This window comes from Cyrtonyx montezumae, unplaced genomic scaffold, assembly GCF_038088225.1.
Source record: "Cyrtonyx montezumae isolate F1298 unplaced genomic scaffold, pur_monq_1.0 scaffold_10, whole genome shotgun sequence".
Taxonomy (NCBI): domain Eukaryota; kingdom Metazoa; phylum Chordata; class Aves; order Galliformes; family Odontophoridae; genus Cyrtonyx; species Cyrtonyx montezumae.
Genome location: NW_027071826.1, coordinates 32551194 through 32579179, shown reverse-complemented (window position 1 = coordinate 32579179; position 27986 = coordinate 32551194). Strand labels below are relative to the sequence as shown.

Here is a 27986-nt window from a genome sequence, read left to right as displayed (position 1 = left end):
CCTAATGTAGTGAAAATGCCTTTTAGACATACTTTGGGCTTTCACATTTTAAAGTGGATTACCAGTCTTTTGATATGTTTAAGCAGATGCCATGATAAACTTCAGATGTCTATTTAAGAGATCTTGAAAGATAAAATACCAGGAAGGCTCAGTAATATTTCCTTTTTAATCTCATTCATCCTGCTTAGCTCTGTTTAGATAAAGATGTACCTCCTCCTTGCAGTAAAGAGTGCAGAGATGATAAAGCCTTCTGTACCAGCCAGTAAAGTGATCAGGTCAGATGAACCAGATGCAAAGTATACAGTAGATGGTGGCTAATGAGCTTAATAGCTGCGGGTATAAAATCAAAAACAACTCCCCTACACGCCTTCATCCCAAATTGCTGATGATCCGCTATGAATGGTGTTTTGTTACTGTATAACTTTGGCATTTTTCTGTGCTGTTTTTTGATACTGAGAGCACTCTCAAAGGGCCTGAATATTCAGATGTGTTTATCGTCTAGTATAATGCTTTTCAGAAGTACATCCCAATTTTTATGTGGGTATAAATTTGTGAATGTTAATCTGCAGATGAGTGTTCAGAATTTGGAACCTATAAAATGTTTTTTTGTTTGGTTTTTTGTTTTTTTTTTTTTGTTTGTTTTTGTTCTAAAACAAAGGCTCAGCCAAAAAGCTCACTGTTCAGTGCAACACTGGAGTCTTAATTTTTACCTGAATTCAATACCTCATCTTGTTTTTAAAGATCCTTACAAAAGATTAGCTTTGATACAATTATAAGGCAAAAGTTCTTCATCTACAGCTATAGTGTTATGCTGATGTGGGTCCACATAATACCTTTATGTGAGAGGCAGTAATCCAGGGAAGTGCTCTTGCCTAGTAATTGCATGTGCAATTGAAAAGAGATGGGATATTTTACGAAAAAAATATACATAGAATAAGAGAGCTATGTGATGTGTCCTTTTTCTGTGTTTGCAGTGTGTTTGTCAGTAAAGGTGAAGCCTATTTTCAGGGGATGGTAGCAGTATGTCGCTTCCTGTGGTAGGATGAGCTGCTGCATGGCTGTCCTTGCTCTTTGGCTTTTCTTGGTGAAGTGGGCTCTTTACAGCAGGGTGCTCTAACCTTCAGTTAGGTATTCTGGTAGTATTCCAGCTCTTCCAGGGTGTGCATGTTATTACTTGCCTCTAAAAGCAGCAATTTCTGAGTTTTTGTTAGGAATTCTCCTCTTCTCATAGCTGAACAGCTCATGGAGGGCTCATACGTTCATGCAGGGATCTACTGTTGCGCTTGCAATCCATTGTAAAGGCCTCAGTGTGCATCTGGCGAAATACATTCAATTCAAGAAAACCAAACAAAAAAAGCAAACGTTGACTTTTACCAATATTGAACAATCTTAGTTACATTTAGAAGTTATATCTGACATCAGAGCAATTCTTTGTAAATCCTGTGGATATTGTGGATTCTTTCCTGGAGGTAATTTAGTCCAGATACTTGCTCCAGTCTCTGCTGTTTAGGAATTCAGTGTTGGAGGAATATTTGTTGGAGGTTGGGACGTGTGGGGGATATGACAAAAAAAAAAACACGGTCAGTTTTTGTAGTTCCGGATTGTTGTGAGAAATATTGGGACTGCTCCTGACTTGTCTTGCTGTCTTGGTCTCTGTTTTGCCTTTTGACTTCTTTCCTTTTCAGTATTTAAACACTTCATTTATAGAAGTAAACATATTGTTTTGTGAGAGCTTATTTGAAGTGTTTTGCTCTGTATGTTGCTCTGCTTCTTGCCAGTTGTTTTCAAGGTTTTTTTTTAGGTTATCAGCAAGTGCAGCTGGAGCTGACTAAATCTTGCTTGTGACTCAAAGACAGTGGAAAATGAGGTGCTGTGGTGTAGAGAAGCAGGTAGCTTGCAGTGGCCTCTTCTGCTGATGTCATGATTATTGCAGAAAAGATGTGGTGCACTGAAGGCCTTGTGTAGGTCACAGTACACAAGAGGACTGTTGTTGCCTGCTAAAATCCACTGGTTTCCATTTTCCATCGTGAAAGAATAGAGTTTGTGAGCATGTTACTGCAAAACAAAAACATGGATATAATGTTATCTGTTTTTAATGTTGTACTGGCAATGTAAATGCTACTTTTGATTGTGTGTTGTGAATGGCAGCTGCTATGAGTTGTGCTAGTTTTTGTGGCATGAGATAGCTACTGCTTCTAATAAATAGGCATCCTAATGGACTGTGATTGCAACATTGTCTTAGAAATGCTTGCTTGTGAGTCAGGTCTCTTAGAACTGATGTAAATGCTTTCAAAACCTGGGTAAAAGCAAACAGCTGCGATTTGTGTGTATCATGGTATCTTGGAGATGTGAGATAGGCTGTGGCTAGTCGTAGCTGGCAGCACAGTCAGTGGAGCTATTATTTTGACCTGAGGTCATGTCTGGCTTGTTTAGGCTTCCCAGAACTATTTCAGGGAACCTGACCCAGAAGGAGGACTGGGAAGGCCCTTCCTGTTGTGTGCTGCTGCTGTGCACCTAACATGAGGGGATGTGGGTGGCGTAGGGAATTTGAAGGGAGTGTCTCAGGCTGTCTGGCACAGTGTGTCATGGCTGTGTTCTCGTGTTTTTCTCTAGCTGTTTTTTGCTGTCAGTGTTGAGGATTATATTACCCTCTTTTATTTGTGTGTAGTACAACCAGCCAAGTCTGTATGGACAATCGTGATTGGAGTTCTTAAAGCAACAGGCACTTTTCATATAGTGCGTTAAGTACTACAAAAACAAATGATTTCATTTTATAGGTAAAAATGGTTTTTCTTTCATAGATGGTTTTTCTTTTCAAATTTCTTTTGAAATGCATTAAATAACAATTTTTCTTTGAACATAGTAAGGCAGTTTGAGTCTTTGTCAAGTTAGAAAACTTGGGTTTGGATTTTGACCATCACAGAATATATTAATTACACAAATCCATAATTTTGTTCATATTCTAAATTTATTTCTTTGTGATGTCTGTCAGTAATTAGCCACTTCAAAGCTGTTTAAGATGCTACTGTGCTAGCCATTAAGTAGTTTTACTCCTGTTTTGTCCAAGTTTTTGTAGGTTTTTCTCCTTAGACCTAGGAGATGTGAATTCAGTAATACATGCATTGGCTGCTCCCATAATCCATGGATAATCTATATTCTAGAAATTCAGAAAGCTCTTTGCTTCCTTTCTCCCAAAAGAATTAAATGTAGAAGAACTGGAAGGCTTGGTTCTGGATAATAAGGTTCCTCAAATCTTTTTTTAATGTTTTGCTTTATTGGGCAAATACAGAAGGGTGGAATTACTTCATCTGCTCAATGGTGGTGTTCAAATGAAGTTTTAACTTGTACTGTTTGAAAACTTTTGAAGGTTAAGTTAGGTTATTTTAGAAAATTACATGTAGGTGTTCATTTTAATAAAATGTGTGGACTCAGATTGAGTGCTTTATCAAGTTAGCAATCTATATTAGAATTTTTTTTACTGCAGAAGCAGGGTGGGAATGAGGTGGAGCAGCTGCTGCATTTGCAGCTGCTCTCTGGCACAGTAAGCATGGAATTGCTGTTTGCAGGAGATGTGGGTTTGAGCACAAACAGAGCTCAGGGCAGGCTGCTGGTGCTCCATAGCCTCATCAGCATTGTCAGGCACAAGGATCCTCATGCCTTGTCCTGCAGGGCAGCCTGCTACCAGCTCCTGTGGTTTTCTGTTGGTTTTTTTTTTTTCCCACAAATACTATTTCTGTTTGGGAAAGATGAATTCAGCAAAAGGATAGCATTTGTCATTATATGATACACGGGGTAATTTGCCTGCAGCCCTAACCCCAGATTCCTATCACAGCCTTATCTAGCTATTGAGTGGCTCTCTGTTGGGTTCTGAGTGCACAGACCTAGAAGTAGGCTGCTTCCCATATCTCCTCCTCTTCCTTAATTTTTTTTTTTACTACTCTAACTTTATGTGCAATTATCAGCTAAGGTCTCTAGCATGTGGCTCCAATATCCTGTGTCTACAGAACTGGGTGTTTATAGCAAGTTGGCTGAAGTACATGACTTCAGTGGTGAGAAACTGAGTGCACACCGTGATTCCTCTTGCGCCTACGTCAGCGAGCAACTGTTAAGTTTTGGCATGTGTTGCATTTCTGGGTGTGGCTGTAGCACAATCCAGGGTAGCCTTGGTTATCTTGGCTTTGTTACAGCAGCTCATCAAAGCTTAGAGGTTCACATTATAGGCTTTGAAAAACTATGGACAGCCTTTCATTCCAGATTGAAGTTTTGGTGACCTTCATTTTTAGTGGTTTTTTTTTTTAGTAAGATTTGAGGGAGGGAAGTTACATGAGTAGTAAGAAACTGCACAGTTTGTTTTCTTTTAAATATCGTTGTGGGTAGAAAAAAATGGTCTCGGACATATTTGTGGTTGTTTTTCAGCTTCAAGGTTTAGAATCCTAGTCATGCTGTTTTCTCTGGTGTGGATTCAGGATTAAGGAAGCTTCAATTTATAATATTAGGATGTATAGTCTACTTTCAGCCATTGCAAATGTTGAACCTTGAGAAACTTCTGAACTGTAAATTTATCAGCCAGTGTAGAACTGGGCTGTGAGTTAAAATTGAATGGAGGACTGAATATGAGAGAGAAAATGAGCAGTGAGCATGGAAAAAGGAAATCCACAGTAAGTGTCAAAGTGACGCATGGACTGCAGCCTCTTCTTGTGACAAGGAATTCCCAGCAGGCAGCATGAGCATGACTGGGTTGGGAACTGTTGTCACTTTGTAGTGCTGGGATTGCTCAAACTCAAGACTTGCAAAAGCTAAGAAAGTTTGTGTTGTCAGATACTGTGTACTTTGTAGAAACATTTCTACATGATCCTTGTATAGACAGTGCTGTAGGTCAGCTTCCCGTGGTCTTACTTCATGAGAGACAGAGGGAAGGTGGAAGAATGGAATAAGATGTTTGCCTATGTGGGAAAACATTTTTGTCATAGACAGTGAGGGAACAAGAAAATAGGAAACTCATTCAAATCTATAAGCTCTTTAATAGCAAAAAATAAATAAAAATTGAGTGACTAAACTAGGCTGCCCTTGCAAATTCTAACCTTACTTGTTTTGCAGTTAAGGCTTCTTTCATGGAATTTATTTATGTGGTAAAACGTTGAGTGTAAATAACTGAAAAACATGTTATTGCATGGATGAATGATCTTTCTGTGTAATATTTATAAGTTTTCACACTTTGCCTAACCACTGGAAAAAAGCAGTTTGACATAACTCCGAAATGTCCTTGGTGTGAAGTCTGAGTAAAGGTAGTTTGTGGCTTTCAACAGTCTTTTTGAGGCATGCAATTCAAATGCCTGTAGTCGCTTGCATAATTTTACTGTCATGAGGTTAAATTGGCCAAAGAAACATATGATAGCTGTTTAGATCTGATAATTTTTGCAAGCTCTCTAATGCTGCTTTTTTATGAGTAGGTTTCCAACTTCTCAGTTTTTGGTGCTGGGAAATTAGTTTGATAAAGTGCTTATATTTACAAGAGAAGGCTTTATATAACATGTTTTCAGCATCACTGTAGCAGCTAGGCTGTTACAAATGGCAAAAGAAACCTTTTTTAGGAGATGAGGAGCTCTGTGCTTTATGTCTGAGCACTGTTGTCTTTCCCAGAAATAAGTGCTCCTGGAGGGGAGTGCTGCCTTAAAGCAGCAGAAGCTGTCTGGTGCGATGTGCCTGGCTCTGGAAGGATGCAGGGAAGGTGCTACTGTGCAGATGATCTCTGGAGGTGAAGTACCCAAAGTCAGCAGTTGGATACACAGCCTGGATACAAAATTCAGAGATACAGCTGTGTCTTTGGGTTTGGAGCTGTGCCGCTGCAGAACCAAGTGCACGTTCGAGCTGAGAAGAAGCAACAAACACAGAGCAGAGTAGGATGATACTGTAATACAGCTAACTGGTGCCTGGTAGACAGTCAACCTTTAATGCAATGGAAGTGACTCTCTTCAGTAGTATGATATGTACGTACCTGTCTGTGCTAAGAAATGCTTTTGGAGAGAGTGTACCACATCTGATGTAGTCAGCCTTTGTTTTCACTTGGTGCTTTGGCCATGTATGCTCACAAAACAGTAGGTGCCATTAATTGGAGCTATGCTGGGGTCAATAACAGTGTGGTTTGGGTGGACTTTTTGCCACATATGCTTATGTTTTCAGATAAAGTAATACATAACATCAAAGGGAGGTAAGGTGATGCTTGTTCCCCTGGGTCTGTGGTCAAGATTGACTCATGTTGAACTTGCTGGCAAGAGCAGTTTGTGCCAGCACTTTACAAGACCTGATTTTTGCTGGGGTGGAAGAAACTGACTTTTGATTTCATTCCCTGTGTCACTATCAGTGTGCATTCTCTGCCGCAAAGTTCACTCCTTGAGTCTAGTGAGGTAAAGAGTAACGTACATAGAGGAATTATAGGATAATTGAGGAATTCAAAATTGTGATTCCCTGTGAAGGGAGGCGGTGTTGTCTCCCACTTCGTAACTGTAATTTCATTCTAGTTGGTGCTGTCCTTGTTACGGATGCTCTAGCACTGCCTAACATGCAAAGGACAATTGCATGTTCTGTAAGGAACAGACTGTTTTCTATGGTTTCCAGGCTTAGAAGAGGAGAACAGAAAGCACTGTTGAGAATAGTGATCTATGAATAGAGTACTTATAGTAGGGTCATCTGTCAGAATAATTGAGTTTACTCAATCCACGGCACAAATCAGTGGACTCTGTGATTAGTCACTGGTGGAGGTAATACAGTTCCAACTTCTCTGTTGGTTTGCATCTGGCAGTGTGCACCTAGTCCCCATTGTGCCTGCCTGCTGCTGGGTGCTGGCTGTCAGGTTGTAGGCATTTTTAGCTTGCTTTCCTGCTCGTCCTGGTTTGTCCCCAAGCTCAACTGCCATCCTGGGAAGCAGCTGTCTGCCATGGAAGTAAGTCACAACGTGGCTTTTGTGGTGTTGAGAGCTGGCAGTGACCCTGCATTCCACCTTATAGCAGAGCAAAGCCTGTGCTGCTTTTGTTTCAAACATCTTAGTACCAGGTTTGAAATCTGTTGCTTGCCACTGCAGTTACTCATTCTCAGGCAGTGTGCGATATGGTGATGGTAGGATCCGAACGCTCAGGTACTCAAAGGAAGCTTTGGAGAGTAGTGATTTCTCTACTTGCTCAGTGCTCTGTTGGGCCTCAGGGAGGTCTAGTAGCAATGAGCTGTGGTGTGGGAAGGCAGCTGCTGGGTGCTGGCCAGATGATATTTCTGTCTGTGCTGAGCCTGAAGCTTCATTGATTGCTCTAATGAGTGTGAGGCAGTGTGAGAAGGAAGACAGTTTTCCTGGGTGTTTCCTGTTTGGCTTTCCATATTCCTCTGCCAAGCAATTTAGAGCTGGGAAGATGACAGCTATCTCTGTGATTCAAGAGGCTGCAGCAGCCGTGTGATGACCAGCATGCAGTACTTGTGGGCTGTGCCCTCTGTGGCATGCTGTGCCAGCAGGCCCTGCACAGCACAGGGTTGGAGTTGTGTGTTGCAGTAGATCACTGCAGCTGCTTTACAAGTAACTAGACGACTGAAAATTAGACAGCTTTTTTTCAGGCCTGTGATATATCCCTTATGGTCATCCGTAATGAGTGAGGCCTGAAACATCAGACAGTTACAATGCTGATAGCTGCACCCAGTTTACCACTTCTCCCAGGTAACAGGCCAGGCCTTTATTTAAATTAGCATCGAGTAAGAGAGAAAAAGAATACTTTCTCTTTATCCATCTCTCAGCCAGCATTATCTTAAAGAAGCATGGCATTTTAAATAAAATTGGTAGGTTCTCAGTTGCAGCCCAATAGGCAGTATTTCTGTAGATCTCACTTGATCCTAGCTGACAGAATCTGCTTTACTGATGCCTTGAGATATTTCTAACTTCAGCAGGTATCACTTGTAATTATCTTTGCATTTGACAATTTTACTGAATAAATAGCAGCTTATGATCTTCTACTGTTGTTTTTCTTTGAGTCTGCCATCTATCGGTAGATCAGTGCTAAAATAAACATGGTGATTTAGGATCTTGTAAATGGGAGAGCAGTTGATGTGTCATGATGGCCCAGGAGCTTTGTGAACATCCATGACCTTGGAATTGCAGGATTGGTGGATGGATGGATCTTAGTTGCTTACATGGATACACCAGGAAGCTGAAAGGGAGCAGCAGCATTTTCTTTTGAATATGCAATTGACCAACTGTTAAATTGCTGTTGGTTAATTTCATGTCACTGTTGAGTGCTCAGTGTCTCACTGAACTAAAAATATGGTAACAGTTTTGTTAATCTCTAGAGCTTGCAGACAGTTTCAGCACAAGTTGTTTATTATGTGAAGGTTAATTTAAACTGTTAGTTTCAGGAGTTATGTCCTTTTCTTAAAAGCCATTTGGATGCACATACAACATGCAAGAAAAGCAAACATGCAAAGTCTTGCTCTGGCTTTTAGTACGTTTGTTTATAGTAACTGTATTGTAGTGCAAAGTCCATACTGATTTTGAGAGATGACAAAGCTTGGATGTTATGAAATGTAATTAATATGGGGAAGAGAAAGCTAACAAAAAAGCTGGAGTTTCCAGTGTCTTATTATCACGAAAGTAGTGCAGAAGAGCTGAATCCCTTACTCTCCAAGGCTAAGCCAAAGTCTTGGCTTCTATGCTCATTTACCTCAGATTTTATTCGGAGTGGAAGTTGAAGCACTGATGCGAGCTGTTGCAATGCACTTGGTAGGCAAGGCAGTTTTATTACTTGGAAGCAGCTATCTCAGGTAATGAAAGGGGATTTTATTCTCCCCCTTTCTCTACCAGAGGTTGTCACAGTGGACTAACTGGTTTACACGTGGTCTGCAGACTGGAATTAAGCTCTTGCGATGCTGGGAAGGACAAGTTATTATGATTAAATTTTTAGGTGCTCATGTTGCTCCCATTTCGTGATTAAGGTTTTATTTTCCTAAAAAAGAGTAATAAAAACACTTCACTATCATGGAAGAGTTTTATAGTTATTAACTTGATATTATGCATAAGAATTGGACATTATCTGGTAATGTTTATCCACTTAGATGAAAATATTTTTAAGTATGCTTAAAGTAGGTGTGTGTGACTTCAAACTTTTTTTTCTCTCCACTGAGACTGAAGGAGTTCAAAATAACAGTTGGACGTGTACCCCTTGGTTTAACAGTGTTGTCAAGCTGACTTGATGATTTTCGGTGATTATTTAATTGCAGTTCATGGTATCAGTCCATATTAGCAATAATGTGATACTGATTTTAATGATCATAATGAAACTGGTAACTTTTGTGGAAATAAGTGTCTGAGTGTGTTATCAGTAGTTGAAACTGGTGGCAGTTTGGTTTGGTAGTAGTAGCAGCAAAGTTCCTGTCCTTGACATCAACAAACACATACATTAGCATACATTAGTATTCTTAACAGCAAAAGGCCATAAATGGCTAGAAATAGGGAGGGAATGCATCTAAGAGCCAAGCTACAAAGCCTTGATATGGAGGGTTTTTTAATATTAAGAAGAAAAATAAAATCCTTAAGTGCAGTCTTTCTGTCCCTTAATACTTTCTGTTCAACACCTTACTCCTTGGTTGCCCCATTAGCATTTTTAGCCTGTATTAGGCCTGACTTGCTCATTAATGTTTTTTTTTCCTCAGCCCATAGGTTCACATCGCTTCCTGTATCCATGGGGTCAAGGTTATAGCTCCAGGAGAAGAATTTTGTAAGAGGATTTTTAAGAAGGTACTACTGGTGGACTTGAGGAGAAAAAAAAAAAACGTAAGTTACCAATTCAGCATATTCTTGCTACTGTATGAAAGTTATGTTGTGGTAACTTTGATTCTATGGTACTTGGGGTTAAATGATTGATTTTTGTTGCAAATTATATAAACCAGATTTTTTTTTTTTTTTGAAGATAAATCCTTTTGAAATAATACCATCTTTCCTCAGTTCTGTTATATCTGATTTTCCAGAATCACTGTAAGGAAGCCATTGAAGTTGTGCTTGGATCTTCTTACAGTTCTCACAGTAGGCAGATGTGAGAAACATGAGGCATGAAATGAAGTTTTATGCACTGTGTAATCATAAGGAATACAAATTGTGTATGGACAAAATAGTACTGAAAAGCTGGTATTGTGTTGAAGAATCCTGATTAGATACTTGGAACAGGGACTATGGTGACAGATTTCTCAGCTGGCTTGTGAGTTCTTGACGAAGGAGCATATGGGTTGTATTAGAATCTAGACAGGGTGCAGAATATTTTTAAACATATTTAACTGGTTGTGAGTTCACTGGTTCTGTCATTAATACCAGGAGAAGAATTCAGAAAACACTGCATCCTGTGTGCTTAAAAGAACATGGATTTAGTTCATATCTGATTTAATTAAGCTAGCTTCTGATTTGATTACATTTGTGTAAAGCAAACAGATTTGGGAAATAATGCTATTAGTTCCAGACGATGTTTTCCAAAGAGCTATTATGAGAAAACAGTTACGAAACTACTCAGACTTGCACTTGGACAGGTGTACAAATGTTGTCACGAATTCCTAACATAATAAATAAGAACTGTATTTCTGGTGAAGAAAAATTGGTTCTTAGGAGCCTTATTAAGGGGTAATCAAAAGTTCTGACTGGCAGAGAAATGATATGCTGTATTTTAGGTCATTTTTGCTATCAAAAGCCACTGTTTTCCACAAAAATTTGACAAAGACCTTCACAGTTTCACTTTGAGTTCTAAATTAATTTTAAAAATGCCTTTGGTAACAGTTAATCTTCTTGTTGCGTTGGCTGCAGACAAAAGCAAGACTGATTTAGTGTGAACAAGCTGAAAAAAATGTAGAGATGAAAGGATCTTAGTTGCATTTGCTTAACTGCTGGAGGATGGGAGCAAGTAAAGTGACTTGAATTGCCATACCAGTGCTGCCAGGTAGTGACTGATGTGACTGCTGGGCCTGCTGCAGTGACAGGATAAAATGGAGTTCTCTGTTGTCTTGTTAGAGCTCAGTTTTTCCTCGTACATACTTCGTGGTAGTTTAAGCAAACGTTGATTTTACTAATTGAGACTGACTAGTGCACACATGGTTTGTTGCCATGCTAATTCAGATTTGGTGAGCTATTTGTAATGCACAAATTCCTGTGCTGGTTTTCGTTTAGATGTCTTTAGTTGTGGAAAATTCTGCTTCTGTGGGCTTGGAAGGGAACTTCTTACTGCATGCAGTGAGTTTGCTTCTGTTGGTCTTGCTGTGGCCAAATACCACCAACCCTGGTATGATGCTGTGAAAGACATAGCACAACAGTGTGGCTGGCTGAGTTTGTGGTGAATGGAGATGGGCTTATGAACTGGGCTAGCTTGAAACAACTGCTCTGCAGCTCAGGGTTCTGATATTCTGAGAGTATTCCCAGGGAGGGTTAAGGTTAAAGTAGATGTGAAATAAGCCTTTCCAGCGTGTTGGGATCGGACAGGGTACTTTCCTGAATGGGCATTGCTGATGTCATTGCTTTTGGAATAGCCTTTAGAATTTCTGATCAAAGAATTATTCTTTTAAATTCTGTTATGGTTTTTGTTTGCAAAACATATTGGAGCAGGGAATAGCACAAGTTGAGTGTCACATAAATATTCCTCTTTTATTTTGAAACCTGGACTGCTGTAGAATTCAGTTGTTTGTCCTCAGTTTCTAGAAAGTAAACTTGAAAAATCATCATTACCTCAGAAAAGCAGCTTGCTTGTAGGAAGAGGTACAGAAAGGATAGTGTCAGAAAACAGACGGAGAAGACCTTTGTACCTAACCTCTCCTTGTCCAGAAACAGTTATGTGGTTTTAATTCTTGTTACCGCTTTGAACCTTTTTGTTTTATATCAGGAAGGACTGAGTAACTACATGTTCTATGCAGTATTAAAGATGAGTGCAGCCTGTTTTTTGTGGTGGCACCTTTCTGGTTTTGTTCTATTCCTGTTATAAAAACTTGTAATACTGTTAGCTTATTTGACAGTTACACGATCTATTTATGGGGACCAAACATGTGATTCATGATCTTTTGTAAACAGTAATTATCACTGAATTCATATTCGCTGTTATTTACAGTTGTCGTTCTCTTTTTTCCATGTGCTTTACTCTGCTGTTTTTATTACAGTTGTTCCCCCCTATGAGATCCTGTCATCTCTACAATCATTTTAAATTAATCTACTACAGAACATTTTGCATCAGCTAAAAAGTCACTTAATTATTTGCTTTTGAGAACATACACGAATAATCTAAAAAATCTCGTTTTCAGCAGAGATCTCTGTGTAGCTTCCTGTTCTCCTTCCCATCATGCTGCTGTTCTTGTAGATTTACCTGGTTTGATTTACGTACCTTTCTAATAACTGTTGTTCTTGCTGACAGACTTGTCAACACTGTGATCCATTCCCACTGAAGATGTCTCATAAAGCTAATAAAAACATATAGCTTACTGTTCCAAATACATTCAGAATGTGGGCTGTGCAGATCGATGGACTGGACTTTGGGCAGTGCAGAGCATTATTGCTGGTTCAGTTCTCAAAATGCAGTGGCTTTTACCTTTGTGTTGAGTACATCCACTCTGTGGAAAACACTGCATAAAGCTTCAGTATGTATACACCTATTTTTACCTAGATGAAATAGACCCTACAAATAATCTGGTTTAGTGTTGGTTTATTAATTGTACTCTGGATTTGTGGACTTTTTTTTTGTTATTTCTGCTGTCACTTTACATCCAGAATGAAAGAATTTGTGCTTTCATGTGTTGCTGACCTAACAGTAAATACGTAATGATAGTTCAGTAGTGCAGAAAGTGTCGTTTGTTGTTGTTAGACCTTTTCTGCTTACAAATAGGAGATGTTTGCTGTACTGCTTAAAAAACTCTGTCTGTACAAATGTTGATTGCATGATTGTGAAATACTCACTGGTACTACTGAAGTAACTCCAGTGTAAAACTGTAGATTTGGGTGACCTGTTTACCACCAAAATAGGCTTATTTTATTTGTGAAAGATATTTTATTTCAGTTGTGAAAAATGCATTTATATTTGTTGGTGCTGATGATTTCAGACTTTGGATCCTGGACTTGCATGATTTGTAAGAAATCTTGTCTCGTTGTTTGAGGCCTTTTATGTTCTTTTTCTTAACAACAATAAAACACAAAGCAAACAACAACTGAAAGAAGAATCTAGTATGTTTGACAGGTGTTTGGAAAGATGGTTTTTAAACCTGGAATGTTCTTCTTTCAAAACTGTTCTGAAATCCAGGAATTAGCTGCCCTAAACGTAAGTGATTCACTTGGAAGAGGAATGGCCTGGTTAGTTAGCATTCGTCACATGCATCCAGATGAGCTGCAGAGCAGAACTGCCTGAACAGCTTTCCACAAGGCACAGCTAGTGTTTTAGAGAACTTGTGCTCATTTTCAGTTGATTTAGGTGGTGTAATTCGACTAGCTTTGTGTCATGTGGAATGTTGAGAAGATGTGATTTTTGCTGTTACTTGACAGTCAGTTGCAGTGTGATCACCTGCAACAAAAGGATTGCTGCCTTGTACCTCTGCACCAGAACCTAGGAGCAAATTGTATGGGGCTGTAGTCAGAAGTTGTGGCTGTGGAATCTGAATTGGGACATCTGCTTTAGAACAGTCACTACTGGAGAAAATGAGGATTGTTTATCTTGTATTTGTTGAATTTCTGCACCAGGAGGGACAAGTGGTTTGTCTGGCCGATAGAAGGAACATGATGTCATTGGAATAACTTCAGTGTTAAAACGATCGAACTTGTATTTCTCTGTCAATTTAAAAGTCTGGAAAAGGGGAGGTTGCTATGCTGATACTATTGTTGTATGCTGTTGTGGAGCACTAAATGCTGGGTTTTGTTGCTGCCTTGTATGGATTGCTGTTTGAACAGACTGGTGTATTATCTTAAAATATTAATTCTGAGCTTCAGGTCAGGACCTGTGGTAGCTGGATGTTTTAGCCACCGTTAATAGTGCGTTGGAGTACAATTCATGATTTAATTTCCTGGTATTTCATAAGCTGTGTGCAATTTTTAACTCTGCTTTTTGCCAGTAAGACCTTGTTTTATCATTTTCTGTTTTTTTCACCCTCAGTGATGCAAAGAAAAAAAGGTGCTTGGGAGCAACTGTAGAGTGCTCATATGATGGGTTACCTTAGCTCAGGTGTGAGAGCACAGTCTGGTAGATACTGGCATCTTTATGGTCTGCAGCTGTTTCTGAAATGGTCAGATTGACTGTTTTAAAGGTGCCAAATTCTGCACCCTGAAGACAGATGTCAGCTTTCAGTAGATAGCTGTTACCTCAACTCATATGTTGTCAGAACATTACCGTTTCTAAGAATGCCATCAGATAAATGGATGTTATCATTACAGCCCTGATCCCTTTGGACTTGTATAAGTAGCTGAAGGCTGAGGTTTCTGCTGTATTTTCAGATATAGTCTAAACATTCCTTTCCCAGCTGGAAGGTGTGTCACCAGAAACAATCCTAGGTTTCCCAGACTGTGACATGTGCAGGGTTCTGCAGCTGGTATGCTTATTTTAGTGATTTTTTTAATTATCAAACACTTCATTTTTCTTCAACAAGGAAATTATCCTAAACTCAAGCTCTAATTCATAGCAATAATGAAATTTATTTATTGTGAGCTCATACTTCATCTTTGCGTATTTTGGTGTCTTAGAATGCTTACTTGTATGATATTATTTGATCTTAATTGGGTAATGAAAGGGTAAATGGGTTGGAAAGCCATGTGGTGAATAATGTGGTTTAGTCATACTGGATTGCGTAAACTGGACTGTTAACGTTTTACTGAGAATGCTCATATGGTTACATGCCTTCATTTGCTTTCGTGTGACAGTGCTGGATTTAATTAGATTTTATGGGATCTAAACTTACAAAAAGGCTCAACGTTCTGTATTCAAAACCTGACATGTGGAGTGACCTTTTCTTCCTTAGAAGATAAAGGTACTCTGTGTTCTCATGCTGGTGAATAATTGCACTGAAGCTGCTGTAGTGAGTTTTGGCTAACCTTTACAGTAGGGTTTGAAGAGATAGGGCATTACACATTATTGTGCAGTGTAAGTGGGAGAGAAGGGAAAAACATGTGTTGAGCAGCAATGCTTAATAAGGATTTTTTTAGAGAAATAAAACTTCATTCTTGCAGCTTTATAATAGTCAGGGTCATGCTCTTTACCTTGGCTGTGGTATGTTTACTTGTCTACCTTGCCTCTTATAAGTGAGACATTCTTATGCAATCATCTTGACTGTGCATTAGAAAGCAGAATAGATCTTAACTTTTTGTGTCGTTGTATTTGCACTCCTACAGACAGATATGCCTGCCAGAACCAAGGCTTGTCACAAGACTTGAAATAAGCACGTTTCCTCATTGATGTCATCACATCCTAGTTCCAATAAGCTTTCCAATAAGGTTAAAGTATCAACAACTTGCTGAACTTTGCATGAAAAAGCAGTGCACAATGTTATTCTGAGATGTGAAAGTTAGGGCTATTTGTACTTGTTGGTGTGGGTGGACTCCTACAAATGTCGTGATAAAATTCATGTTTTTGTAGTGCTGAAAGGTAGCTGTTAGATGTGAGTCTTGAGACAGGTGTGACCAGGTTGGATTTACATGAAGTCTCAATGCCACAGAATTTTCTGAGGATCCAGATCTTCACAGCCATGTCAAGGAGTGTTTCTGATGTTGTTGCTCTAATAAATAAGTTAAGCAAGTCTAGAATATCAAGTACATCTGGAACGTTCTTATTCACAGACCTTTGATATTAAGACAAAAAACATATTAAAGATAGTGAAGGTGTTCTGGATTTGGAGCTCTGTTTGGTTTGGTCCTTTGTCCCCTGTGTTTCATTGGGAAAAAGCCCATCAGGGCTGATGGCTGTGCAGCTGCTCCTCCCACAGCTGTGTGTAGCTGACAGAAGTAAGGGAGGCATTTTTCTTTCTGATTGTAGCATGTCTATTGAATCAATTTTACGTGGAAGCTAGATGAGTCTGGGCACATACCTGTGCAGCCTGCTGCAGCGAGCCTGCGTAGGCAGGGGGGTTGGACTCGATCTCTGGAGGTCCCTTCCAACCCCTACAGTTCCGTGATTGTGTGAATTATTTTTAATGTTAGGGCAGTACCTAAACACACTGCTCTTAAGCTCAGGTTTCTCTGTTATTTGGAATGTGTACTTCTTAGGAATTCTGTAAATGCGTGGATGCAGTCTGCTTGTTCTGCTTCGTGCTTTCAGGTGAACTGCAGGGCTGGTGCATCTCCCAAACCTTGGCTAGTCTGTTGCAGGCTGTCAGGAGTGCTTTGCCCTTATTTGACCCATGACTTTCTTTTTAATTTGATAAAGTAAATAGGAAACAGTACTTGGTTCTCAAAGAACACAGCCAGCAATCAGACAGCTGGGTTTCAAAAACAGATGGCTGAACTGAGGAATTGCTTAAAATCAGTTTTTAGGACAAAAGTCCCAATCTAATGAGTGCAGATTAAATAACCTTTATTAAAGCTGGAGCTAAGAAGAACATTAAATGGATTTTTATTGGTTTTGTTGTCTTCAGTTTTAAAACTGTAAGTGGTTGCTTCAAGTGTGAAAATCTGTACTAGTTCTCCTAGCCAAAAATATAAGCATTTAATTTTGTGAATGCAGCTCAGGTACCAGTACTGAATTGCTGTTTTGCGTGCGGATGCTGTAGTTTGAGTCAGCTTGTAGCAGCAACTGCTCTGAGAGAAACATTTATGCAGAATGTAAATGAAGTGCTTATCTGAAGGCATGGCTACATGACTTAACTTGTGGGAGGCAAGCTAAGCTCTAAATTTGCATCATCAGCATCTCACATGTGATCCAGCTTCAGTTAATGTGCAAGCTTACCCATCTCACATTGAAGGGTAAATTGTTGGCTTGGATTTCTTGAAGGATAAAAGTAAACACATTGGTAAAGTGGAGCGGCTTATAAAGCGTGAATAAACATGGATGTCTATCGTGCAGTAATTTGTTCTGTAGGCATTACCTGGTAATGCACAAGGCCACAAAGCCTAGAATACTCCAGCCAGCATGCACTTTTCTCAGTGTTTCTGTCTCTGTGCTGCCTCTTAGTTGTCAGTGATCTGAGTTGGATTGGAATGAGACTTTTACAGGTGGTAGAGAGAATAATGGTGCCAAAGCACTCCTGAAATTGTTAGTACTACAGGAAAAATAGCTTTTTGGCTGTGTTTTCAGAGTGTTAAGTGTATATCAATTTGAATTAAAAGTAATTAACAACAAATGTAAAACTCAGGGTATGAACATATATATTTTTGTCTCATGCCTGTATGGATACTTGTATGATGCTTTGGGAACTGGTCTAATGTTTAGCCTCACATTGTAATCTCTTAAATAGCAAAAGTAGTGGAAGTTGTTTTGGTAAGGGATGTGCCCATTGAAGTGCTGGGCAGCCTACTGTGAGCCCTCTGGTAAAGAAAGCCTAAAAACCCCGAGTGGGTCTGTGTTTTCATCTTTCCAGAACTTCACTGATTTAACCTCGATTTGTTAGACTCCCATCAGATGCTACTTTTTATTTTAATTAGATTGTGAGTTTCTCATCTCGCTTTTTGGCTGGGCTTGTCTTCAGTTACTGTTTATCCATTGTCCTTTCTCTTGACCCAACTTGGATTTTGGGTTGTAAAGTCGAAAGGAAATACAGTTTGTTTTTTTAGTAGTTTTTACTATATCATGTGGATTTTTAAAGTATTTTTAGTAATAGGGCAAAAATGAGAGTTTTCACTGATTTTTTTTTTTCCAGCCTTTGTAGTCCAAAGACTGAGTACAGTACTACTTAGTGTCAGTAGTGCTGTCACCTCAGTAGAAAATACTCTGTTAGCTTATTGCAGCCTCTCTTGGCATCTATTGTTGTACCCACAGACACGCTGTTTTTCTCTGAAAATATAGTGCACTGCAGAGAGCTGAAGTAGACAGTGCTCACTTGTGTGTTTTTTGCAAATCCTGGGCAGTGATTTTGAGCTCCAGGTATATTTAGTAAGGATTTCAGCATTTAAGTGCAGCAATTCATGTGCTTCTCTCCTGAATCCTCAAACGCACATCCTGTGTGAATTGTGTGACTTAATGCCTTTGCATCAAGTGACAGGTCCAGTTGTACTGGGATGACGTCTGTGCTGCCAATAGAAGAGTTGGTTTGGGGGCAAAGTATTTCACATCCCACTCACAACATCCTGATGTCTCAGGAAATAGGAGCGTGGTGGCTGGAGAAAGCTTGCTGGTCACCTGACCAGAAGTTAATCTTGCTGTTTGTCAGCACTTCTATTAAATAGAAAAGCTATTTTTAAAGTGCTTGTTGCCAGCTTGTTTTGACTGCAAAATTAGAACAAGTAGGAAAATGGGTTTGGTTTTTAGTAAAAAGGAAGTACTTTGGGCAAAATGCCACTTCAGCTTATCATAGGAAGTATACATAGTTCAGGAACTCTTAATTCTTAGGCTTCTCTGTGGAGTGAGGTTCCTGGTAGGAATAACTGGCTGATGCTGTCTCAGTCTCGTGGGTAAATACTATGCTGTGTGGGAGAAGCAGATCTGAGCACAAGTCATTGCTGCAAAAGTTGAAGTTGCTTTGCCTGTTAACACACCACGTATTTCTATATTATTTATTGTGTGCTAAACAATGTCCCACAATGCTGTAAGTCCAGGTAGCGTTGCATTGATCACTGAACTCTTGAACATATGCAGCATGCTTAATCACAACTTATATATTAATTTAGTCACACTTAAATGTCCTAATTTTAATGATACAGTGCTGTTCTTATGCTATTTTTTTGTTACTTGAGATAGTTAAGTGTTTAATGAGATATGAAAACGTCTGTCTTTAGAGCTGGTCAGTAGGTGTTGGTTTTCTGTAATAGCTTTCATTTCTGTCTCATTGTTACATTTTGAATTTAAGCTTCTTAAATGTCAGATACTGTGAACATGAATGCAGTTTTTTTCTCACCTGTATCAAGCAGCTTTAATTGGAAAGTGATGCAGTTCATTTTAGGGTTTAAAATAGTGTTCAAAGTGATTTTAAAGCTGCTTTTGTTCCAAACCCACCCATTGTCACCCACAAACATCTGTATTCTGCAGCTTAGTTAATGTAATGGGAAATAAGCATATATAATCAAATTAGCTTTTGCTGCCTTGCATTCTGCAGCATTTTTGCTGTACCAAAATGAAGCGTGGTGTTTGTAAGAAAGTTTTGGGCTTTTTTCTCCTGGAAAGAAGAGTAATATCTTCAAAAGCCTCTTGACAGGTTTTATCTATTTTCTACATTGTATGCCATATTGTTTTTACTCTGTAGCTGAATATTGAATCTTTTTATTAATTATTTATTAGCTCTTACTCTGATAGCTTCTTTGCTAATTGTAGCTTGAGTGTAGTAAGAGTGAAGTATGAAGTTTAGTATACAACAACTGACATAAGAAGGTATAGTGTTTAAAAAGCATCTTGAGCACAAGCTTTGGAAGTGTAATTATAGAACTACCTTCCTCCTTTTGAAGAGATTTTTAATGCTTTCCTCAAATGTAGCTCTCATTTTAATAACAGATTCCACCAGTACACTAAGCTGGGCCTAGAACACGCCCCTCAAAACCTGGGCTCCAGTCTACCACTACTTATTGCTGTACTTTTGGGTCATCATTCCTTGAGTTTGTGGCTTCTTTTGCACGTGCACACAGACACATGTTGCTTGTAGACAAAATGGAGTTAGAGATGTTCCAAGCTCTGTACCTTGATCACTGAGCAGTCCTGTGCTGGTAGAAACTGACAGTTTGTTTTGCATGGTCTACGAGCAATGAATTCCAGTTCTCTTCTGAACAGAAGTGCTGGCTTGGTTACTGCATAAAAACTGGCATCAGCTACCTCAGTGAGTCTATCATCAGTACTTAAAGAGCAGTACAAGCAGTTAATTACAGGGGACGTTCTAAGGCTACAAATCCTTGTCTTGCATGGATGCCTTAGAAACTTATGCTACTCATTCACTGCTTGGTTGCTCTAGGTGTATAAATCCAAGGAGGCAGGATTTCAAGCCCATCACTTCAGAGCTGCTCTGTCAACTATTTTAGGTAATTTTATACTCAGAGTAACAGTTATTTCTGGATATAATGCTTCAGTTGCTGTGGGAAGATCTTAAGTAATGTGGATTTGTCTTCTGCTTTGAAGTGAATATTTATCCCCCTTTCTCTGAACCTTTGTCCAAAGCACTTCCCTTTACAGGGACCTCTGTTTGTATTTGCAGAAACTCACAAGTTTCACATGGGTGTTTGTGGTGATTCAGGTCGATGTGTTTGGTGCCTGTTTGCAGTAATTCTCTTCTTCTTCTATCTAGGACATCAGCATCTGAGAAATGAATAAATTACGGCAAAGCTTTAGGAGAAAGAAAGATGTCTATGTGCCAGAGGCCAGTAGGCCTCATCAGTGGCAGACCGATGAGGAAGGTGTTCGTACTGGCAAGTGCAGCTTCCCTGTTAAGGTAAGAATTTCAGCCTTTCTTTTGGGTATCCAAGAGGTACTTTTGCCATGAGTTATTATTTGGGTTTTTTGGCAAGCAAGAGCCAGAAGGATGCTTCATTACACATTGACCTATTTTACGGTCAGCCCTCATTGCAGAGGATGTGGCTTTTTTTTTAAAAGCCAGATGAATCATCTTAACAAATGAATTGGAAAGTCATTGTCTGATGTATTCTACGTTATTATTTAGTTGAAATAAATCATGTAGCTAGGCAGAGGGGTAATATAATTTGTCTTCATTTCTCTGGAAGAGCAGAAATGATGCACCTCATGGATTGCATGAAAAAAGTACTAGATTTTGTCAAAATTAAAGTTATGGTTACAATTTATTTGTAAGGTAAGTGTTGGCTTATGTTTAGAAAGTAAAACCCCTCCTTTTCGATAATTGAAAACTTTGTAAAGAAACATCCTAGATTCCTTCTGGTGCTTGAGGTTGTAAGCCCTTTCTGATTTGGAATATCTTCTGTTATGGGTTTTTTTTTTGGTGTATGTTACAGACTATTCATGTGTGTGAAACTGAAATTACCTTTATCAATTCCTTAAACTCATTGCAATTTCTCAGTGCTATAAATAGGTTTTTCCAATTATTCTTCCACCTTTTCTGAGAAATAACACAATTTTAATGTTTATTTTTATAATATTTAATGTGACTGAGAAGAGGTAAAGAAGGAATTTAGGGTGTCTTGCTGCATTTGCTCAGCTTGTAATCAGAAACTCACTTCCTGAAGGCATGCTAATACTATTTCTACAGTAGATTGTAAACAGATGACATATACGGAGAATGAACAATTACCAGTTTGTAAATATATAGGCACATGGAAAATGTGCATATATATCTGTCTGTGGTTCTGACGCTTGAAAATCTTTTATTACCTATTTAATAATTATGTAGTTATTAAACAGGTGATGTTGCTGAATGGAACTCTTCAAGTTGGCTGTTGCATGTTTTTGTACTGCTGTGGGTATGTGCAGGTGTGCCATAGTATCAAAGTTATTCCACACTTATGTTTATGTCCTATTTTATCTCATTACCGTTACTTGTGTGTGCTTTTAGTGCATTCTTTAGGATTTAAATGTGCAAGCTAACTTTCTAGTGTGTTATGGTTGCCTGCCTGCTCATTTATCTCTGTCTACGTTATTTTTCTGCTAGAATGAAGGAATTGTAATCTAATACTAAAGAGAGATGGTGTTTTGCCAGGGCTTTGAAATTGAGTAACTGCTTTGTGGAAGCTTGAACTTAGATTAGGCTTTTCAAAATGTTAATGCTGTCTAGGAGGAAACAGAATTCTGAGATTAAGAACCATCGTTTTAATAGTCTAGGAATAGACCAATTTTATAGGCATTATTAAAATCTTAATATTTATATATTTAGTTTAACTTGGTGTTTTCAGTCCTTGACTGAACATAAAGGATGTGAACCACTTTAAAGACTGACTTTTGTGGTGTGTTTTTTTGTTTTGTTTTAACTCTGGTCAAGTCTTGCACTTACAATGACAAATGCTTCCTGTATTTAAATGAAGCATTCATCTATTCTGGGCACATGTACCCAAAGTTGAAAAAGGTTTTGGACCATTCAGTAGTGAAAAGGCATAGAGATGGATGAGTCGTTGCATCCTGTCCTCCTACTGGGACTTGTTTAGCCCCATTTGCCTGCTTTGTATTAGAATTCACTGAGTTAATTAGGTCGTTGGAAAAAATAACTCTGAAGTAAATACATTTTTTCTTGTTTCTCGATTCCAGATTCCATCAGAATGTTTGATGCTTGTATTTGACAATATTGTAGTTAGATAGAAGCTTAAAATCCGAACTAGTGGACATTGGAGTGCTTTTGTTTATTCAATGTTAATGTATCTTCCAAATTTCTGAGACCTGAGATGGGCAGTCCTGGAAAGTATTTATGGGGCTTGAGATGCAAAGTGGGTGTTAGCTGGTGTTTTATAGATATGGACAGGAAGTATGGCATTGTGAATGAACAAGATAAACCAGCTGTAGAGTCAGAGGTTTAGTGGGTGGTACTGCATTTTGCTCACAAAAAGAATAGAACTTTGTGCTATTGAAGGAGAGTATCCTGTTACATAGTTCTTGGGTATTATTCAGAAGTGCATGTATTCCTGGAAAAGTGGGCTCTTGCCTGTGTCTTTAAATATCCGGTGGAGTGTCTTTTCTTCCTGATGTTGCTCAATGGAACAGATTAATGTGAGATATCTTGCTAAGAATAGTTAACTAATAGGAGTGCATTCAAATCTGAAAGATAGTGAAAATTAGCTATTTTTGGTGAATCCCTATTTAGCATTCCAGTGTGGTGCTGTAGTTGCCTGTAGCTTCTCAACCACAGTTTAATGTGTGTCTGTGGGGATTAATCTGTCCTTATTCTTTATGTTCTGCCTTGCCTGTGCTCTCTAAAAATCATCTGCCCTAGTTCTTAAAAGCTCAAAACTTAGCTGCATAGTGAGATCAAAGTCTGATTTTTGAAGCAATGTCTAAGATTTTAGCTGGTGAAGACCCAGGAAGTGTTAACAAATATTCTGTAGCTGTCTTTAAGGTTTTCTGTATGACAGAAAAATACAGAAAAGTTGTGGAATAGAAGCCATGGTGAAGGCTTTGTTTCTTATGATGCTTGCTAAGGTAGGGGTTTTTTTTTTTGTTTGTTTTGTTATTGAGGGAGAGAAGTGCAAGCAAACTGGAGAATGTTTGCTCTTAGTTTCTCTTGTAAAAGAGATCATGAAAGTTTAATATGAGAAAGATATATCGCTCTCTTAAAATAGCGATTAGTTGGTGTGTTTAACTTCTTGCTTTCAGGCTTTTTTTGGCCCAGACTTGGGGTGTTTGTAGAGTGTTAGCACAGATTTATCCTTTTTTAGTTTTTAGAGAGCATGTGGAACCACTTTGAAAATCATGTTACAAATAGGATTTCTTCTTGCCTCTAGGCTCTGTTCTGTTAGTGTTGGACAGGACTCTGGTGGCTGTTCATTCATTGTGCTTTGAGGATGCTATATTGCAAACAAGTTCAATGTTACTCAGTTGTTTTACATTGGTTCTTCTCTCGGAGTTCTTCCTGTGCTGCATCCGGAGCTGATCCTGGCTGTTAATTGCAGCCTGAAAGTGTGGTAGTCAATTTTGAGCAACTCTGATGCATCTGTTGTACATCTGCATTTTGGTTGAGAAAGGTGCTTTATAGAAAGTATTAGTAAAATTCCTGTGACGTCATTGCCTTACAAACCCAGGGAGGTAGATTTGATGTGGTTTGTTCTCTTCAGTGCTGTGCTCATAAATTTGGAGTTTATGATAATTGTGGGATCATACTGTTACTTTTAGGTAAAAAAAAAAAAAAACCTCGTTTTTACAGTCCATGTTTATCCAATGTGTTCAGCATACCTGTGCTGTATGCAACAAGCTGCTGAGCATGTTTTCTCAGTTGTCCAAGCATGTGTAGGATCTTACAGCTAGCCTTTGACTGTATTTGGAGCCTAACCCCGTGCCTGAGGAGGTAATCTGACACATTCAAAACAGAGCCTTGGAACGGTTAGTGACCTGCCTGCTCTGCCCTTTCATCTGTCCTCTTTTGAATCAGCTGAAGTTGCATTGAAAAAAGAGCCTTTGTATTTGAATGTGTAACTGAATGGTTTTCTGCACTCCGCTGCATCAGCAGAGGGACAGGTGCATGCCTATCAGCAAAGGTGCAGAAGGGTATATTAGTGTTTAGACAAGGGAAGTTTGCAGGCTTCATCTACCCCGTTAGGCAGTAATTTTAAGGCTCTCCTGGCTCTTGTGGTGTGGAGACACAATACATTGGGTCTTTTGTGTGTGTACTCAGAGCCATCTCTTTACTGAGTGTAAACTGTTAAAACTGCTAAGTCTGTACAGAAATGTATTTTCAGAGGTGACAATCATTTTCTGTCCTGGCAACTGAAAAAGTAATTACTTTCTTTCAGTAGGGAAGCCTCTGAGGGGGGCAGAAAACTGTGCCAGATAGGTGTAATGTATAAGGCATTTAGGTATTTACAACTATTCAGATAAAGGCTGTTCTAAGAGGTGTTAATGCTGCTCTTATTGGTAATGTGATTTATTTTTATACAGTCTTTGTAAGTCAAAGTTGTCAAAACTGAAATGCATTGACATACCCATTTTCAAACTTGGGCTCTTGCTGCAGACACTACCTCACTGAGAACATGCAGCTGTTATGTTTTAATGACTAAAATATTTGACGCTAGGGCTTCTTTTGTCTGAAATGCCTTTTCAGATGTCCCTCTGGGTAAGTAGTTTTTGTCAGTACAGATAGTCTGTACAGTAACTGGCCTGTTAAATTTATATCAGAAAAAATAGCTCACTTCACTCTGCTTAACAGAATTAAGCAAAATGTTTCCAAATTGTTGGTTGTTCTAACCAGCCAGATATATTAGAACACTTAAGGCTGATTCCTACCTGTGCTTCTAAAGGATGCCACAGCTAGTGTTGTGAGCATCTGAATTAGTTTTATTCTGTCACTGTCAAGTTTTTGGGGTCTGTCTGTCTGACTTTAACGCGTCTTTAACATTACCTGTCACCTGCAAGTTTACTTGTGTATGTGTTTTGGTCAGTTTGTTCCAAATGGAAGACTAAAGTTATCAATGAAAGAAGTCCATGGGGAGGAGTAACATAACACATCTGTGGTCTTGGGTTTGCTGCTGAATGTATGATATCATGTGAATTAGCCTTTCCAGTGAGCCATGACTTTCTCCATTAGTGTTGACAAATATGGATATTGTACATTTCAGATCAGCGCTCTTCAGCTGTTTCCTTTCTCTCCCTTGCTTTGATGGGAGATGTTTGGATGGCCGTGTATTGCTTTGTATGAATATAAATTACTATCTTAATTATCATTAAAAAAAGAAACACTGAAAAGAGAGCAACTTTCTCTGAAGTTTATAGGGTATCACCACTGGGACCTGTGAGTGCCAGCTTGTGTCTCTGGGATCCTGTAAGCAGAGGCTTATATAGGTAGCATGTACATTGCCCACCTGAACCACTGGCAGCAGAGAATAGGACACTGCCTGCCCCTTTGCTCTGTGCTCTCACACCACTTGTATTTGCCCCCTTGTCCAGGTGACTGTTACTTCATGTGTTACTAAATGTGCTTCTAGTAGCTAGAAATTGTAATAGCTGTGAAGGATTTTAGCACCAAATTGATGCTGAAGTGCCCTTAAGTTAGGACGCGATATTTTTTGTCTATGAAATCTTGAGGTGCTTGAACAGTCCTTGGGAACTACGTTAAGCATTTTTGAGATGTTAGAGTGGCAAATCTGCTGCTTTCTGAAATGTTGCAGAGCCTTACACTGAAACGCTACAAATCCCTGCCTCTTAAGGCGTGAATTGATGTCAGCAATGAGCAGTAACCATTCCTAGGAATGCTAACCCAGCAGCAAGCAGATGCAAACTTTTCAACTCTTGCAGCATTTAAGATCACAGGAAGAAGACAACTAATTATGACAGAATGTTATTATAACAGAAGGTTACTTTAAATAAAGTTCTATGTATTTTTGTCATGATTAAAGCAGTGTAATTCAATCCCTAATCTTTAAACTTTTTGTATTATAAAGAACCTTTTAGTTTTGTCTGAATAGCGTGCAAACAAGGAGTTTTAAATGAGGCTTCTTCCTTTAAAAACCCTCTTTGACAAAGGTTAAATTGTTTAATAAACTTCCAAATTGTTTCAAAGATATGAGCAGTCACGCCTGGAGACATGAAAATGATTTTAGAAGCCTTTGTAGAAATTTCTTTTAAATGTAATTTAGATATTGGAAGTAAAAAACTTGCTTTGGCATTACACTTCCTTACTTTTTTCCTAAACTAGAAGGTTTCCAGTGTCATAAATGGAAATGGATTTCTTTGCAGATCTTGAACAAAAGTTACAGTGTGCACCTGTGCGTTGTCTTTATAAAACTGGTATTCATAACACTTGATATGTTTTTGTTTTTTTCCACGTACATGAAGGATTTGCACATCTAAGTCTAACAGAACATGCATGAAGGTGTAAAGGGGCCAGGTAGAGTAGTGAATGTCCTCAAGGGAAAGTTAGGGTAGACATTCACAGTAACTCAGCAACCCCCCCCCCCCCTTTCTAACTGTATGGCAGTTAGGAGCTATAGGATAGGTGGTGTACCCTATTGATCTCCAGTTACAGAGATGTAGTAGTACTGGGCTGACTTCTCTGGTGTGCACGTGGAAGTAGATCCTGCCTTGAGGCAAGTGGTGCCCTGCATAACCTCTGAGTTCCTTCTCAGCCACATTTTAGGGAGTAGTTTGTGAGACTAGCAAGAGTGGAGGATTTGCGCATCCAAACTGAACTTTATCTTCAGTAGTCTAAAGTGTTTTTTTACTCCCTCAGTGTTGTCTGTCTTCATACCAGTAAGTACAATACGAGAATCAGTAAGTGAATTGTACAGAGTGGGACTCACAGATGGGTGTGATGTGCAGTCACTTCGAGACAGTGCGACAGCATGTGTTTGGGGAGGGGATAACAAATCGGTGAGACATCTTTCTATTCTGGTGAATGGCAGAATAGAAATTCCAGGGCAGTGGAAGAAGTTGGACCCTAAGGAAATGTTTAGCAACGCAATTAACCTATAGTTTTAATTAAGGAGAATTTACTAAGTTTGTCTGTTGATGATTAATTATGGAGTTTTTGTTGTATTTCTACAGCTGTAAGAAAATGCATGTTTCAAATAATAAATTAAAATATTAATCTAATAAATTAAAAAGCAGCAACATAAATTTGGATATGTAAATCTGAGGTGTGTTTCCATCAACCTCTAAACTTCTAGATGCATCCTGGCTTCTTGGCTTTAAGCTTGTCCAATTACAAGACAGGGTTTCGCTCTGAACCTGAGGAGTTAAGGCTTTAGTTCTTGAGCAGTGCATTTTCTAGAACCATATCTACACACGCAGATTCCAAATATTCTGTTTTGGGATTGGGATATTATTTGTAGCAGTAGAGTAGTATTTACACATAGCAAAATGGGAACGTCACTGTGTGTAGGAAAAGTATCATGGAAATGGTGGGTTGCTGCTCTCTGGCAGTTAGCTCACTAGCAAGGGATGTCTTGGCCAAGACTTCTGGTAAGCTTTTCTTATGTCTGTGTAGTTTAAAATGTAATCTGTAAAGCCTAATCTGTTACTGCAAGTAGAACAGTCCAAGTGAACATCTGCTGATACGGAGAAAATGTCAGTAATTTGTGTATGTGCCTCTGTTTGGAAGAGAGACTGTAACAGCGTGTTGCTGTGTTCTGGTAACTGAAAATGGTGGAAGGAATTCCGGGGAAGGTCCTTCCTTTTGGCCAGCAGCTTTTGAATCAGTTGCTGTTGGACTTTGCTTTCTGAAAACCAGGATAGCTGAGTATTTGTGAAAGAAAGGTGATCAAGGTAGTATTTCTTGTACTAGGATGCAAA

The 27986-nt window shown here is 38.9% G+C and overlaps 1 protein-coding gene across 8 annotated transcripts in view; it reads left to right on the top strand.

Annotated features, from left to right (window-relative positions):
* NUMB (NUMB endocytic adaptor protein) overlaps positions 1-27986 on the top strand; it is an 89785-nt gene that overhangs the window by 34525 nt on the left and 27274 nt on the right. For 6 of the 8 annotated variants that reach the window (XM_065754738.1, XM_065754744.1, XM_065754742.1 and 3 more), the window contains exons 3-4: positions 9682-9802; positions 20380-20523. In XM_065754738.1, coding sequence (XP_065610810.1) covers positions 20398-20523 — 126 coding nt within the window. In that variant the 5' untranslated portion in view covers positions 9682-9802; positions 20380-20397. Of the gene's footprint in view, positions 1-9681; positions 9803-18546; positions 18566-20379; positions 20524-27986 lie in introns of those variants that run through there. The other 2 variants (XM_065754741.1, XM_065754740.1) reach the window with 2 other exon arrangements.